This window comes from Etheostoma cragini, chromosome 11 (genome assembly GCF_013103735.1).
Source record: "Etheostoma cragini isolate CJK2018 chromosome 11, CSU_Ecrag_1.0, whole genome shotgun sequence".
Taxonomy (NCBI): domain Eukaryota; kingdom Metazoa; phylum Chordata; class Actinopteri; order Perciformes; family Percidae; genus Etheostoma; species Etheostoma cragini.
In genome coordinates this window covers 8,629,327-8,644,469 of record NC_048417.1, presented here as the reverse complement: position 1 = coordinate 8,644,469, position 15,143 = coordinate 8,629,327, and the positions used below count along the sequence as shown (strand labels likewise).

Genomic DNA, 15,143 nt, shown 5'->3' with positions numbered 1-15,143 from the left:
CACTGTGACAGAAAACTGCTTCAACGCGATGGATCCAAACTGTGAAGTTGAATCTGAATTGACTTTGAGATCTGTCGGATGTCAAGACAGATTTTAATTAAAGAGGAGAAAACCCATGAGTTGTATTTGTTGGCTTGCCGCCACTACAATTACCGGTACTTACTACAATAACTTTACATTTGAAAATGTTCGCTCTGAATTGGTATACATAATCTTCAACAACTTGGTATGTCTATGCAGTTTGGGGCACAATTGTTCAATGTGTTATCTTGAAAAACAACACAGATGTGCAAATTTTTTAAAGTGTACTTAAGGTTCATCATTCTCATCGTCTATTGATTTTCACCTAAACAAACTGTACTATTTGGAAAAGATGATCAATTTAAATCATTATTCAATTTTAGTATCGGGTGACCATGCATGAAATGCTACTGCAAGAAGACACCGACTGACCGCCACAGTATTCTCTAATATAGGTCCTCTTGTGGTATTAGCAGCTCATTCAAAATGGTAAAACTACAGTGTTTGTGCTGCAAATGGTATTTTTAAGATCCTATTTACATCCAGATATTTGTATTATTGTTTCTTCTTCAGCAGTCTTTCTTAATAATCAGAACAAATACTGATACATTTTGAGATTCATGGGAAGGAGAAAAATAAACAGAAAAATAATCAGCCAGAAGTGTCCTTCAGATAACTGTCATTTAAACTAATCTGGCAACGAGAAGTCTGATTTTAGCATGCTGTAAAACAAAGTGCGAGTTTGCATGTCTTTGACTCAAGCCATCAAGCTTTATGACTATGAATGAATGAATGAATGAATGAATGAATGAATGAAGGGTCAAAAAAATAAAACGTAAAAAATCACATTGTCAGCCTTTGCTTGGATTAAAAAGCATTTTCAAACAGCAAATTTATCAACCGATACTTCTCCCACACATGGCCAGCACTTTAAAATCTGTTTTCAACCACTTTGCTGAATCACTGCTTTCCTCACAGTATGCCTAATGGTGACACATACACACAAATATACACATTCATGCCATCAAAAGCCTCAAAAGTGCTACTATCTCCATCCCTCTATGATTGTACTTCATGTATAGGAGGGCTTCTTCTACATCCCATTGCAGGCCTCAACATTTTGGCATGACTTTGCATCATCCAAGCTGAAGAAAACAAACATCAATATAGCTTGTGTAACAGAAACCTAACAGTGAAGAAAAAAAAAAAAAAGTGAAACACTGGATTCATCTCAAACATGTGTTGGTTACGTCGTATTTAGCAGAAACGGAGAGTTAGTAGAGAAAGCTGCCGCTGGATACAGAGGCCTCATATGGAGGCGGTCTCCTGCTGATCTCCCCTGACCGGGGAGACTCTGCCTGTAGCTAAAGGGCAGTTCCACGCTGGAGGTTTTTGGTATTGATTGTTCAAAGCTGCCCCATAAACCCGCTTGAAGGGGAATGTTTTCACTTTTCACCTAATGAAGGCTGGCAAGGCCGACTGGCACATTGACTGGGCACGCTGGGATGTAAAATCCCCCACCAGCTTCAGGAACCCTGCACCCTCACCCAGCTGCACCAGTCAGCAGCAGCAAGAATTAGACTGTTTGCATGTAATACGGGCATGTAGGTGGTGGTTTGTGGGTGGAGTAGTGGTGTCAGTTGTGTATCAGTAATGCCCAGATTACAAGGCAAGTTTTTTTTTTCTGCAACCGTTAAGCAAAGGAAGCAGGCGTGGATATGTGTGTTCGCTACAGTGTATGCCTCTCATGCATCATCAAACGGAGATGTTAGTGTTTACATTCAGGTAGCAGATAAAAAAAATCAATCAATTATAGCTTTGAAATTCCAGCAGGTGATGTGTGTTCTTTGAATACTGTAATGCATATAAACCTCTAAGAACATGATCACAGAAAGATGTAGCAAAACAACATTCCTTCATTAGCTATTCTTGTTGTAAGCACCGCCACAAGCTAGCTAGTCCGCTAGCTGTTAAAATAGCTAGTGAGCTAGCTGTATTAGTAGCTAGTGAGCTACCAAACAGCTGTTATGGGATATAATCCAATAGAAATGCTTTGGCCATTAAACTGCATTTATTTACTTCTTTATTTAGCTAATTAGTGTGTCAAAGTTAAATTCAGCAAAGAGTCAATACTCTCATTGTGATAATTATGCTTAAATGAATTGAAATATGTGCAACATACCACCATCGTTAATGCTGGTCTTACCACAAGACTTAATCCTCTACTAACTACATATATGTTATGGGGACATCAACATTAAACAAGGTGAAGGAGCTTGTGATCCCAATGGCAGTTTGCTTATGAAACCTGATTTCTAGGTTAAATATCTATGTTTAAGTTGATTTAGAATTTCAATAATTGATAAAGCTAATATACCAGATTTAAGTAACCAGATAATGATTCTGGTTGCTATCTTTGTTTGGGTCAAGACATTCAAATTCATTGTAGATTAGAGGCAGGACAGAAAGGTGTTTGGGACTTATGAACATCTTGTCAGCATGTTTTGCTAAACGGCGTGCTGCAATTGTTTTACTTCTGTTGATTTTGATGAAAACAGTAATTCATACCCTGTCTCTGAAATTAAAACGCTGATTAAATGAGAGGCACAAACTGTAGCGAGGGATATGTGGGTGATTGTTGGAACTGAGAACAAGCTGATTTCTCACTTCAAAGGATTTGAAATAGTTGGTTACCTCCAGCCGAGAGCTAAGATCCTCTTCTACTAAACAACAGTTGCTAAATTCCTACTGTGAAAAAAGATCTGGGAGCAGAACATAGAATTCAAGGAAGTGTGTGTGTGTGTGTGTGTGTGTGTGTGTGTGTGTGTGTGTGTGTGAGAGAGTGTGCATGAGCTGGTGCGTGTATGTGTTTGCTATAAAGCCTGCCATGCAGTGTTTTGTTTTCCAACTCTGCCCATTAGTTTAATAATTATTTTCCTAAATCTTATTAGTCTTATCTCAAGAGGAGCCGTGAGCAAAGAAACTGCAGTGTAAATCTGTGTGTGTGTGTGTGTGTGTGTGTGAATGTGTGTGTGTGTGTGTGTGTTTTGATGGAATATGTGTGCTTGTTCTGTATACAATGTGTAGAGCGAGACAGAATTGTTTTTTTGTGTCATATTTTTTCAAGTCTTTTTATGATTTTTTTTTCTTTGTGTTCCTTTTATCGCTGTTGAAAAAAAAGCACAGATAACATTGAAAAGAAGTCAGTGCAGTCAATGGATACAAAACAGGCAAAATTTGACCGGGGCAACGTGAACGCGTTTGTTTGGCACCACAACAGAAAGGTTGGTTGGCGTCCCAGTAAGCTGAGTGTATAACCAAAAAGCAGCTCTTCAGCCTCTGTTCATGCCCTGCAGTGCTGCCAGGGAGATGAGATCTCAAAGTCTGTGAAAGAGCTCCAGGATGGCTCTCAGAATCAACAAGAAAACATAGAAAGAAGAAAAAACAAGTTTCCTTTCTTTAGTGAATCCTCCGCCTGACTCCGGTAGAGTGCAGTGACCACAAAGGGTCATGCAAGGGTTGTGTTTTTCAGCTGGAGTGAATCGCAGGGCAGAAAGAGCAGCACAAACAACTGAAGACCTCTCTGCTTTCTGCTTTTATTTTAGTCCAACAAAAATACAAATTCCGTTTCTGAGAGTTAGAATGATTCTGTTTTTTTGTTCATCCACTGGTTGCTCAAAGACTGCAGAAGCAGATCCGGTGCACATGGGAATTAAAAGACCAACAACGCTCTCCTTCTCATCCCACACATTCCGTTGAAGTCATCTTAGATTTTGAGTTTTTTTCTCAAACACAATTCACTGATTTTTAAGACATTTTCTCCAAGCGAGAAAAGAGCAAAGTGTCATTCTTTGTAATAACAACAATAAGAAGAATTATCGTCCTCTAAGTAGAAAAAAAGGGAAGAAAGTGTCGCTGCGCATTTCTGTCAGTTAGCCTGCGGAGGCAGCAGGTGTCTCAGTGAAGGTGAGAGATGCAAACACCCACTGGAGGAGAGCCTGAGAGTTGCAGTAGCACCCGCTGACCGAGGTCCCATGGGTGCACCGAAACACCCAGTGTCCGAGCCCTGGGTTCGATTTTCAGCTATGCTAGAAGTCAATCCATACAGTCTCTCTCCAGCAGATTTGTTGTTTGTTGTTGTTTTCTTCACATAGATTACTGGAGCTGACTGCGGCAGATGATGGTTTTGTGTCCCATGTATGAGAAACATTAAAAAAAAACAGTGAAAAAAGTTGAGTATTGGATTTCAAAAGCCGGTAAAGCACTTACAACTGACTGCATGGATATTCAAAGTTTCCCCACTGAATTATCTCCTCACCTAAAGTAACTTCATGGTTTAAGCACACTGACTACAAAGAAAGATAAAAAGGCTGCGTAATGTTTCATCAAGCAAGTTAAGTATATGTTTGTTTGGCAGTGTCCAAGCCCCCAGAGCCGCATGAGAGCAGCCGGGGTTCACCGGGATGATGCATTCAAAGACGGGTGTATTGAGTGTTCACTATTGCAAGTGTGTGAGTGTGTGTGATTTTAAAGAAAAAAAAACAACCCAGCTACACCTCTCTAATCCTCTAATCCCTGTCTCCAATCAGAGGGCCGTCCATTTGATCTTTATGGCGCTCCCAGATGGATGCGCTGCCCTGCAGGCGTCATGGCCGCCAATGGATGGGGTGAATGAGGAGGGAGGTAGGTAGCTCGACTGCCCATCCCTCTCTCCTCCTATCTATTCTCCTCCTCCTCCTGTTTATCCTCTTGCTTCTCCTCTCCCACTCCTTTTATTTTTTCCTCTCAGATGTGCCTCTTCATGTGCAGGGCCAGGTGGTCCGACCGAGAGAAACACCTGCAGAGAGAAAAAGAGAAACCATGTCAGAAATAATAACGAAACATCCCACATATAGGTCAAATGTGAGCACAAAATACAGTAAAATTCAGATATGGAAAATGTTAAGATGAAACTATTAATGCTTGAAAAGTGAGTGAGCGCAGCAGTGAAGAAAAACAGGACACAGCATGTGATATACAGTATTAACTGTGAACAGGGCCCCTGAAATACCCTCTGGCTCTTGGTATATCTTATGAACTCTCCATAATCTCAGGCCCCTTGAACCTCCCTCTGGCTATGTGTATTTGCTGAAAATGTTTCATGCTTTCAGCCTCCATACACTACACATTGGCTCTGTGTATTCTAGGAACTCTTATTAGTCCCGAGCACCCTGAACTGTCCACCATGCACACTGGTTTGAACATAAGTAAACATTTATGCAGTACTTTGAAGGTGGTGTAAACTTTATTTTCATGCAGAGTTCAAATTATGTTTGTTGGACAGCAAAGTTACCTGTTGCACACTTTAGCTACATAAGCTAAATAGCTAATGTTTGTTGAAATTACTCCAAAAAACACAATGTGTGACAAGTATTGAACATAAAACACCCATGGGTACTGTCTTTGATACAATATGTCTTTCTAGCCTTTGATTCAAACAGCAACAAACCACAATGAATAAACTTTAAATATTATAATAATATAATATTATAATATTAGGTATGCTAACTTCAGCCTCTAATGCTAACTTGACCAGTGTGTTGAGTGGGCGATATGGATGAAAATGTTGAAATTCTCCCTCAAACATTACATCTGGGTTGCTCTGAATTATCTAAAAAGTGGTAACATGTCAAAATCCAATAGATAATACCTTTACAACACATTCCTATGGCTGGAATAAATGTTTTTATAAAGTAATATTTAAGTGACAATAGCCTACCGGAAAAGCTAAAAGGTAAGAGAATTATTTCAACATGAATGAGCCAGTGCTCACGGCTTAACACACAAATTTATTAATGCAGGGAACTGCACAGACTTCCAACCACTTCATTTTAAATGCACAGTGAATTTCAATAGTCTTACTTCATCATGTCAGACTGATGAAACTCAGACATAGAGAACAATATGGGCAAATTCAGGCTCAGTGATTTCCTGCATATGATTCAAACACGACCATAAATCACAGCCACACCTCTACAGCTCTGCAGTCAGACCTCAAGCTCCGAGTAGAATCCTGTTGTAGAAACTAATTAGATATGCATTGTGCACATGGACACTAATAAAGACAGGTCGGCAGTGCACTCTGATGCCGGGCAATTTAACTCAGCAGTGACTGCACCTGGTGTGAGAGAGACATAAAACCAGCCGCTGATGATGTATATTATAAGAATCCCAAGCTCGAGAGTATTTTAATTTCATTATACCATTGTGAGGACATTAAAGCTTAACATCCAAAATAAAATGAATCACAAATGATATGAGTAGAGCTCAGCCAAAACAAAATGTGGACAAGAATAAAATGAGAAATTAAAAATTCAATTTGCCAGAGGCTTTATTCATTATTAATTAGTCAAGGCTATTCTATGTGTGTATGTGTGTGTGTGTGCGTGTGTGTGTGTGTGTGTGTGTTTGTGTGTGTGTGTCTGTGTGTGTGTGTTTAGGCAGGCTGTTGTTCTTTCCAGCTGAACACTCAAAAGTATAATACAAAGTTTTCCCGCCGCAGCAAAATCTGCTGTCCCTCAAAAGCTTCTACTGTGATTCATTCTGTTAATGTCAGTCTGCAGACTGCAGTCTCCTGCAGTAACATCTCATCCAGAGTTCAGTGATTAGGAACTTCACACTGAGCCAAATAAGGAAGCAGTTAAAAATGTTCAACTAAAGCATCTCTGACCAGTTGCCTGCAAATCTGTAAAATGTCAATCTAAAGTCCTGTGCATAAAGCTGGGAGTGGTATATTCTGATATATTCTGTATATACACTACCGCATATACACTACCGGTCAAAAGTCTAGGGTCACTTGCAGATTTCCATTCCACTCCCTTATACACTGAATACCAGCTGATCTGAGTGGGTGACTGATCTTTAATGTGATATCTACATTGTCCATTATCAGCAACCCTTCATCCAATGTTCTTAAGCCACATTCTGTTTACTAATCTAATGTCATTTAAATAAACTAACTATAAAACTTTAGAGAACCCTTTTACAATTATGTAAGCACATAATGTAATGTAAAAAAACAATGTAACTGATCTCAGCTAGTATTCTGTCTATAATGGAGTCCAGTGGAAATTTCTAGGTGACCCAAACTTTTGACCGCTAGTGTATGGTGATGTTCACTTGTACAAATCTCAGACCTACTCTATATTTAAAATGTCTAACTCCTGTTATCATCTGAAACTATAAATAAAATTGTTATTGAAATAACTGGTGGACAAGTCATTCACTTTGTAACCACTTTATGTATATAATTTACATAAGTAAATTTAAAAAACTGATGGTTGTTCAAACAAAGGTTATAGATGTGTGTATGTACATACTTGTAAAACAAGACGAAGAGACTCAGCTGTTTTTCTTGCCCTTTTGGGTTTTAAGTGGGGAACAATTTTAGTAGAAAAGTAGTTGAAAACACAAAGTGTGGACAGAACCTTGTGTTAATTCATGTTAATTCGCATACGTTTTCAGATGTCAAACATTACTGTGAAGTGCACAGTTGAACTTTGTTCTTATCTCTGTTGTCTGTGATCTAGTGTCTCCCCTCAACCCTTAGCTGGCCATGTGGTCAATACAGTGCACCTTCACCGATCTGTGTGTGTTTGTGTGTGTGCGTGGCTGGACAGATGGCCATGCCAGTTACTGTGTCACTGTTGGGGTGTGGAGCAGCCAGACCAGCTGGTACCCCCCCACACACGCACATACACACTCACACACGCAACCCACTGCTCCTTACCATCCTCCACTTCTCCTCCTCTAAACTCTCCCTTCTCCTCTTCACTTCTTTTTGTCCTCCTCCTCATCACTCCTCCTTCTTTCCAGTTCCATGGAAACATCGGGGGGTCCCCGCTTGATTAGGCAGGATTAATGACAGACTGCAATGTGTGTGTGTGTGTGTGTTTCCTCAGGAGAAAGTGTGTCAGATTGAACAGTCTATCTAATGTTAACCTCTCCATGGCTGCCACTTTTTGCTTTTCTCATGGTAATATTCGATGGGCTCCACCCACCACAGATGTGTGTGTGTGTGTGTGTGTGTGTGTGTGTGTGTGTGTGTGTGTGTGTGTGTGTGTGTGTGTCTGACTGAGGAACATCCTGGTTATGTAAAGCATCTTTCCACCCACTTTGTAATTTGAGAATGACAAAAAGCCAAAAGGAAATTACTGGAAATGTAAAAACTAAAGGGGCTTTCAGACAGCTATGCAAAGTGTGTGCCTGTGTAGGTCCTACTGTAATCTCATTACACAGCTACATTGACTGCGTTTTAGATTACAATAGAAGTAATAGTTAGAAAAGTGGCACAATTACTATATAAAGTGTTAATAACCAGTGGCTGAAACGTTGCTTATTGTCCCAGACAGGATGCATCTAAAGTTTGAAGCTTTGAAGTTATAAAACTTGAACCATCCTTAACTTATGCAAAAAGCCGTGTGAGACAGAGAGAGAGGCCGTCAGCCTTGCTTTGCTTGCGGCTGCCAACCTCATACCGCTGTGTTTACATTGAAACCATTTGGGGAGGTGGCGACAACTTTGATTCTGCAGTCCCACTAGCGCTCGGTGAGGCTGTATTTCTCTCATATCAAACTTTTAGATAATTAAAGTAAAGTATTAGAACATTTTACACTTTGACCTTATAATGGCGCTGCATGAAAAGCCAGTCACCAAAGTTCAAGAAGATCATGAATGTCTGCACTAAATTTAACGGCATTCCATCCCATACCATCCCATATTCAGTCTAGACTGAAGTGATGGAACGATGGAATGACACTGCAATATACTGCACTATAACTCTTCTTGGCTGAGGTGGTACACTTCTGAATCTACTTATTTGGTAGTATCGTTTTTTTCTTTTTGTGTGAAAAAAAAGTCACTTTTAATTCAAAATTCAATAATTGGAAACTTAACTCATGTAGCTTAATCCTAAAATAAGATGTATTGAACCTGTGCAGTGCAATACGGTATGATTACAGTACCCATCAGTCTCAGCGGCAGTTGCTTAACAAAGATGCTGGACAGAGGCCTTCATCAGACTTGTAGCAAAATTAGAAACGCTTTTGTCAAAACATAAGCTCCAGGTCGGTGTCACTAGCACACACAGCAGAATGCATGCTCTCTGATTGGATGTTTCTTACTGAAATGTTGATAGTTGCGCTTTACTTCTCTTTGTATATTTCTATGCTTTTACCTCTGACTTTTGATCAAAGCAGCAGATATTTTCCAACACATATGTTCCTCCTTTGCAGGGATGATTCAATCAGAAGAGGTTTGAGAGAACTCCAACTGTCAGTCACCAACACTCTATCTGTGTCGTTGTGTAGTTAAGTGTGTCGTTGTTTTGTCTGGGCCTTTAAATGTTCATGTGTTAACATGACTTTGCATCTAAACGTCTTTGAATTTTGCATGTGTGTGTGTGTTGTGTCTCTACACAGTGTGTGTGTGGGTGTGTGTCTGTGTGTGCGTGTGCCAAGAAGGAGCTAATACAGTCCCAGCTCTCAGCCAGGATTAGAAGCTTCCAGCAGGTTTCTGGAGGGTTTTATGTCTAAAACCCAAACTAGAGGGAACCCACAACAGCCAATTACAATGTCTCTAGGGCAACTGTGTGTGTGTGTGTGTGTGTGTGTGTGTAATGGTGTGTAATGGTGTGTGTGTGTGTGTGTGTGTGTGTGTTGATCATCAGAAAGGTAGTGCAGGTACACAAACACATACAGAGAGAGTGTATGTTAAAGTGGAGCTGGCATCTGGTGCCACTCAATTAGCTGCGACTAGTCTGCCAATGGCCAGAATCCATTTAACTGCCAGCAAAGGGGCATGAGTAGGCGCGCACACACACACACACACACACACACACACACACACACACCTTGAGGAACACCAAACAGAGATGATGATGTGACTTCCTTAGCTTTTGCCCAGAAGGAGATTTAATAAGCTTTTATTTTGAAACACAAACCCTATCATGGTTTTTCTACCTTTGTTTTCCACTAAGGTCAAACTACGGAAAGAAAAGGAGTTGGTAAAAATACAAAAAAACAAAAGAACAACCACAGGATTGACTACTGGCTGGATAAAATGAATTGAAAATTAATAAGAATACACCAATAACAAAAACAATGTTAAGATGCATTCGTATGGCAGCCAAAAAAACTGAATCCATTAGGAAGTGAATTTTAGATAATAACATTGCTTATCATTAAATTGACTGCAGTTTGAATCGTTATTATCCACGAGTTCAGATAAGAGCTCACTTGAGCTCCTTCAGCTGCTGAAGGAGGGAAATGTTCCCGTTCATTTAAGCTTTAAACAGACTCATTTAAAAAAAACTCATTTGCAGTCTTCGGTCTCTAAAGATGATTCTTTGAGAACTTTTATTTACCTGTGCTTAAGAAAAGAGATGTAAACTGAACTGCTACATGAGAAGCATGTAGAGCAAACCTGAATAATTTGTCCTTTGAACCTATGGGCCAACTACCAATCGGTTTGGCTGCATTATCAAGCAACGTACAAACGTTTACATCCCTTTATTGATTTAAATGAGGCATGGACGAGCTATTCAAATAGAAATGTAAATGTCTTACATGTCTTACATTTGTTAACTGAAAATGTCTATGTTTTGCACAATTGGAAACACAAAACAAGACATTTGAAGACTTGATTTTGGTCTTGGGAAATTGTGATGGCCATTGCCCATTGTTCATTCTATTATTTACCAAATGTTTTCTAAAAATAAGGCTAATTGACAATTACAATGACAATTACAATTCTTAGTTGCAACCCTAATGTTGACAAAAATGGCCCAAATATGTGACTTGACAAGAAGGAGTACTACTTTGGGAGTACTACTTTTGGGGACAAATGCAGGTTAAACACAAGTCCTTGACAGATAAAGTGCATACATGTAATGCAAATTTAAAGTGTTTGTCATTGTTCTTGTGGACAGCGGATGCCTGTGTGTGTGTTTACCTGTCGCAGTGGTTGCACTTGAATGGCTTCGCTCCGGTGTGTTTGCGGTAGTGTCGTGTCAACTCATCACTGCGGGCAAAACGCCATTCGCAGCCCTCCCATGAGCACTTATAGGGCTTCTCACCTAAGAGAGAGAGAAAGAGAGAGAGAGAGAGAGAGAGAGAGAGAGAGAGAGAGAGAGAGAGAGATGAGAAGATGTCACATTTTATTATAATTTCTACATCTAAATTCACGCATCTAAACAACAGCTGTTCACTAATTTACAGGTAACAACCCCTGGCTTTTTTCAGACCCAAACAGACACACACAGCCCAGGGGCCGGGCAGGCAGACCAGTTTTAATACAACAGCCATTTTTAATGAGCCAATACACTCAATTAGCTGTAAATTAAGTCTTTCAGCACTGTGGCATGTTAATTCATAATCCTTAATTCACGCTGAAATGAATCTCAGCCCCCCCCCCCCCAACACACACACACACACACACACACACACACACACAGGTGGTGGGATCTGAAAAGTAAATGAAGTTTCATCCCCCACACTTCACCAGATGGGAAAAGAGATTGTCTATTGTTCTCAGCCTGTAGTTATCTTTCTATGATAGAAAGCCTTCCGGCTGTGTGTGTGTGTGTGTGTGTGTATCTTTCAGGAGCAGCCTGTCTTCAGATGTGACGTGATGGGGTCTGACTGCCTGTATAAGAGTGTGTTTCGGGTATATGTGGGTCTGCAGATAAATCAGAATATAACACCCCAAAAAGTAATATATAAAATCAAATAATAAAAATAGAAATAACAATAAAAATATATAAAAATTAATAGTACATTTTCCTTTATGTTTAATTAATACACTGTTTAACAAAGCAAGCAAAAATCTTTTGAGCACATTTCAATGAACACTTAAAATAAGTTTAATTAAGTTCCATTTCTATAACAGTGAAAAAAAAAGCCATTTCTGTACTATATCGAAAACTGCAATAGAACTGAGTTTGTCATGCACAGCTGTGCATGCAGACTATATTTTTCCTTTTTCACTGAATTCAACCCCCTGCTGCCTTCGCTGGACACCTTGAAAGATTTATTTCCTGGCATGACCATGTTCGTGCATATAGTTGGTGTTTTTAGATAATAAAGAAGTATTCATTTTGGTTCAAAACCCGAAAGTGTAAGATTGGTTCTGGGTTTAAAAAACGGATGATGTTGCATTGCTCTGTCGCAAAAGTTGACTCAAGTTCAATCCAGTGTTATTTTTGTTTCAGAGACCTCTGGGACTCCTACTGCCTCAACGCAGTTGCCCCGTTTAAATGAAAAGGGAGGAAGCTGTTTTGACACTGCACAAACATCAAGCAAGCCAAGTTATTTTAAATCAAATAAATGACATACATGTTAAATATTTGGGATATTACTAAAGAGGAAACACTTTAAAACAAAGGCCTTTCTCAACTGCATACTTTCAAACTGGCCAAACAGACCACTAGTGTGTGTGTGAGAACTAGGGGGTGGTAACTGTAATTGGGATCCTAATGACTCATAATGGGAAGTAATACAGCAGTTTACAGTCAGTTTGCCAGATGTCCTAGCAGCCCCTCCATTCTCTTTACAGCACACACCAATCCAAAACAAAGTGGCACTAATGTGAAAACTAAGTATTTTACAATATGGGGAAAATTTAATTGGATGCAAAATAATGTGTTTGTGTTTCCAAGCAAGTTGGTTTGTCAGCAGGAGTTTTTGGAAAGAAAAATGACAGCAAACCCTGACAGAGATTTTTTTTTTTAAATAAGTATAACCTGTTTCCAGATGTCTGCATTGCCACACGTGTGGCGACTGAAATTATATATGTTGGCGGGAAAGTTGCGTCAGCCGCTTGCAGTTGGTCAGGAAACTCAGAAACCATTCGTCAACAGAAAACAGCGGAAATGGACATCAGATAAATGATGTAATGGAAACAAAATGGCAACTGAGTTTGATAATCATGCCCGCCACTTCAGGTGGAAAAAAATAATCGTCTGTTAAACCTTCTTGAAAAACATTTGATTGCTAGTTGAAGGACTGTTTTTCTTTCAATTTGATGATAAATTTCAATGTATACATATATACAAATGCAGCTTCCTATTTGGATCTTCATTTACATTCTTTCTTTTCTGTGATGTTTACACAGTGCCCAAAGTCCCCAACCTTCCCACAGGGCATAACTTCTCTATTCCATACCAACAGGAGAACTAATGCAGTTTTTCCATTACATGGTACCTGCATGACTCGGCTCATGCGTGAGGCGAGCGTGCCTAGTCATCATAGCAGGAAATGCCGTGACCTAACGCAAAACACACAGAACGTTGAAGATGTGTTGTTTTTAATTCTCGGCATGGGGCTGTTACAAGAAAACAAACTTAGTTTCAAAAGACGATTGAGGCAGCAAAAAAACCCCCCGCTGGATAGACTATTTAAACACTGCGAGTTTGTTCAGGACACCCTTGTCTGTTGCTAGCAATGATGACGCAGTGGATAGTGATGATTCTCTCCGACCAATCAGTAGTCTCCGCTCACTTGGAACCTCGACTGAGGTGGTTCTAAATAAAGTACCTGTTAGGTGGTACCAGGGACTTTTTTCATAATGGAAAACCAAAAAAGGCGAGTAGAGTTGAGGCAAGTCGAGCAGGTACCATTAATGGAAAAACGCCTAAACCCTATCCCTAATCCTAACTGTGACATCGATTTTCTGAACTTTAATTGCCTTAATTCCCGACCTTGAACCATTGTGCCAGAACAGTAGAAGCTATAGAAAGTAGACCTTCACATGGACTAATACCTGAGGTGCAGAGCAGCTCTGACAGCAAGGTGATGCAATGACCAGTAAAAGATTACGTACTACAGGAACATCCAACTGTGAATGATGCCCCTCTTCCACTTTATTTCCCCCCAGTTCCTGTGTCTCTTTGATCAGAGTTGTATTTCATCCACAGACACAACCTGGCTGCAAGGAGACACAGTTGTTCTCAGAATGAATTTATTTCAGATCATGAGCTCCCCAAGATTTGCATATTCAAATTCCCCAGTCAAATCTTGTGAAGTCAATTGCTGATTTTCACAACAGGGATCTTGGTTTTGTTGCTGCCTCACCATTGTGCATTTTTAGAGACAGGCTTTCTCTGCCACCTCATCTACAGTTTCTTATTTGTTAGGAGACCAGACCATATATAAAGCGTCCTCCCTCTCCAAACTAGCCTCTGCTGCACTAGCTTTTGCATTCATTTGGGTTTTGCTATCAAGCGTTACTTTCATTGGTCTTTTTGAATAGCTGAAACATGCTCTTGCATTCTGCCAAAATACTAGCTAAATTAGTATCTACTGTTCTAGCAGTAAAGTTGAGCAACTAATCCTTTTTTAAGATTTAGAACAACACATGCGCTGATTCTTAGAAGGTGAACTCCCCAAATACTACACTTAAAAGTCTGTTTACAGGTCTTTGGGAGCACTCCTGCATATATATATATATATATATATATATATATATATATTTAAAAAAAGGACGAGTGGTACAATTAATTGAAATGATGAACCATAATCTGGTTAGTAAAGCTGGTTCGGTTCTAATGGTCAATATTTAATCTTTGTTTTTTCTGTAGTCTTGTTACTTCTAATTCGCCTCAACAAATGTTGTACAAAGAGATTAATTACGATGGGAGAGTTCAAGACTGAAATCAACCAATGCAAGACTTTTTCCATTAACATTTTTACTTTTGATGTACCACAGCTATTTTGTAAAGGTCCACAATCAGACAGCTGTAAAAAAAATGTGATTCTACAACAGATTCACATCTTGTTCTGTAAAGAACTAACAATCCTCCATGTTAAATCTTCAGCAGCAGTGTCTGAATGTGTGAATCCTCCCACCCACTCCACAGAGTCCTCGCTCAGGACTGAATACAGGACTAAATACAGGACCAATATTTTCAACATACAATAGTAAAGCCCTTGGCAGCTTAGGCTTGGCACCTTGGAGAAATGCTACACTCTCAACCTGTGTGTGTGTGTGTGTGTGTGTGTGTTATGGGGTATGAGTGGGGGCCGCAGGTGCCAGACAGGCGGCCGTTTCACACCCGTCTTCTGTAATTGGCCAGGGCACCCCATCTT

General features: G+C 39.8%; 1 protein-coding gene across 1 annotated transcript in view; it reads right to left on the bottom strand.

The window, feature by feature from the left end:
- Positions 1–344: 344 nt before the first annotated feature.
- Positions 345–15,143, bottom strand: part of klf7b (Kruppel-like factor 7b) — a 64,507-nt gene continuing 49,708 nt past the window's right edge. The window contains exons 3-4 of the mRNA XM_034885240.1: positions 11,011–11,134; positions 345–4,858 (exon numbers count right to left, since the gene is read on the bottom strand). Of these exons, the coding sequence (XP_034741131.1) occupies positions 4,807–4,858; positions 11,011–11,134 (176 nt within the window). The 3' untranslated portion in view covers positions 345–4,806. The remainder of the gene's footprint in view (positions 4,859–11,010; positions 11,135–15,143) is intronic.